The sequence below is a fragment of the Acyrthosiphon pisum genome, unplaced genomic scaffold (genome assembly GCF_005508785.2).
Source record: "Acyrthosiphon pisum isolate AL4f unplaced genomic scaffold, pea_aphid_22Mar2018_4r6ur Scaffold_21139;HRSCAF=23133, whole genome shotgun sequence".
NCBI lineage: Eukaryota > Metazoa > Arthropoda > Insecta > Hemiptera > Aphididae > Acyrthosiphon > Acyrthosiphon pisum.
In genome coordinates, this window is record NW_021770573.1 from 1,250 (window position 1) to 3,597 (window position 2,348).

General features: G+C 32.0%; 1 protein-coding gene across 1 annotated transcript; it reads right to left on the minus strand.

Moving 5' to 3' along the window:
• Positions 1-957: 957 nt before the first annotated feature.
• LOC107883495 (ring canal kelch protein-like) lies at positions 958-1,615 on the minus strand. The gene is made up of 3 exons (XM_016803628.2): positions 1,495-1,615; positions 1,338-1,430; positions 958-1,174 (listed from the first exon to the last, which is right to left on the minus strand). Exons 2-3 carry the CDS (start codon positions 1,358-1,360, stop codon positions 958-960), a joined length of 240 nt encoding a protein of 79 aa, XP_016659117.1. The 5' UTR covers positions 1,361-1,430; positions 1,495-1,615.
• Positions 1,616-2,348: the final 733 nt, after the last annotated feature.

Below are 2,348 nucleotides of genomic sequence, written 5' to 3' on the forward strand. Positions count from 1 at the left end.
TTTCATTATACCTAATTGCCACATTTGCAACTTTTACAAATTTTACTAGATAGTTTTTTAAAGCATAAATATGAATAAAATATGACAGTTCAAAACTGCGTTCAATTTTTTTTAAATTTTGGTAGATTTGGAAGAAACCATAAAAAACAAATCTTTTAAAATAGTTTTGTAGAAATTGATTGGCATTTTCATCTTTCAGAGTGTTCTTTTATTAGATACATGAAGTACTACTAAATAATTTAGTATCGTTTACATCATTACAATTTTTTTTAGTAGATTTAAACCAGTGCACTCTAGCCCACATTTTTCTTTTTTAAATTTATATGACCTATGGTTATGGTGACCAGATATTAAAAAAGAAAAAACAGTACATAATAATAAATAATAATCAAATTAATCTCATTTATTTATTTTTAAACATAAATATGCATCACAGATTTTTAATTTTACTAAGAGTGAAAAATAAAATATGTGTTTTTTTATAACTAAACTCATGTAACTTTCATGAAAAACAAAACTTATAATAATAAATACTTAATAAAAAAACAACTTTAGAACTTTTAAAATATTTTAACTCAAACATTTAACTTAATAGGAAACAACATTTAATGATATAGACTATATCACAGTATTATAACTTTTTTTTTCATAACAGAATTTTTTTAAATCCCTTAAATTTGAATTTACATAATTTTTTTCCATTTGGAATTATTAAATTATTAAAAATAAGTACATTTAAGCGTACTTCGACCATTTATTTAGGACAGTAGGACATGTTACCAAAAAACAGTACTCTCCTTATAAAATAAGTACGTCTGGTCACTATACCTATGGTAAGTACACCGTAAACACCACATAAAAATGTATATTGTATTGCAGTTCTATCACTTCATAATTGTATTTGGCACATAGGCTATGGCTATCAAAAATTAAATAATTATATTATATACCTACCCATTACGTCTTGTACAGTGACCATAATTTCACCAGTATAAATATAATCCACCAACAGTTGCAGTCTAACTCTCTTAAATTTACAACACCTTTATCCCCTTCGGCGAAACTGGTAAACATTGCACGGAAATATGGACTAGCTGTTACTAAAACTTCTTTATGTGCACAAACTAATACACCGTTATCCGTTTCTAACTTAATATCACATAACACTTCTTCTCTAAAAACATAAAACTCGTTATTATTATTTATTTTGATATCAGTTAAAATGACTAAAACGTCGTAGGTACCTGCGTAAGTTTTGTAGGACTTCAAATAAACTACGAGTATGACAGCTGTTTATATATATTTTAGGTTTACATCCGTTGGATTTCAGAACTTACTTTTGGCCACTTATCCGTGGCATAACTTGTTATACAGAATCCATTTCTTTTACAGACGTACGGTGCGATAGCATACTATACACGAGTAGGTACCTAAAAACATTATGAAATATTTGACTCGGTATAATACGCATATTCATATTATGTATGAACTTACCTATTTTGTTTTGTAGTTAACTTCAGTTAGTATTATACGTATTTAAAGCCGTGTTAAATTATTCTGTGGTCTATAGAATTAATATTATTGAATACGAACTTCGTAGACAGCACGTCAAGAACATAATATTATTTCTTATCACTATTTCCGTCGTGGCGGATTACGGATAATCACGGTTTAAGATAGTACTATCTTAAACCGTGCGGATAATATACGACTGCTAACCGTATCAGCCGCCCGACACTTCGAAGGCGCGAACGCCGCGGAGGTGCCGAGTGGTGTTGCCAACGTTGGGAAACGAGACCGGAGGGGTGAGAGCAATGTGGTGAGGCCGGTGGCCCACCACGGTATAGAAGATGGTATTCTATACCGTGGGCCCACAACAGGTCTATGCGACTAACCGACCGGCTATCGTTAGGTTATCAATTATTTTTCTTATCTGTTATCATAAATCATCATCCAGATAATGAATACGCCCGGCTCGGACGGCGAACTATTATAATAAATTAAGGTGCCTCGCTTATACCATATATTTAAGGAGCAAGATTTAGGCAATTTCCAATCTTTTCGTCGGCGCCCGGGATCTAAGTGTTAGTCGTAAATGAATATTAGTGTGCGTGTGGCTCAATGCGGGTACCGCTTCCTTCCGCACCGTCTACCAAATAGACGTAATCATTGTCGTAAATCGTAATAGTTGTCGGAAATTATGTTTTCTCGTACGACAAGACGTAGCTGCAAATAGTCTGCAGTGTGTACTGCAGTGTGTAACGTAATTATTAGTATTATTTATTAGGTAGTACATCAATAGTAGGAAAAAAATGATTCTACCCTTTTTTACTATACAGTATTTAACT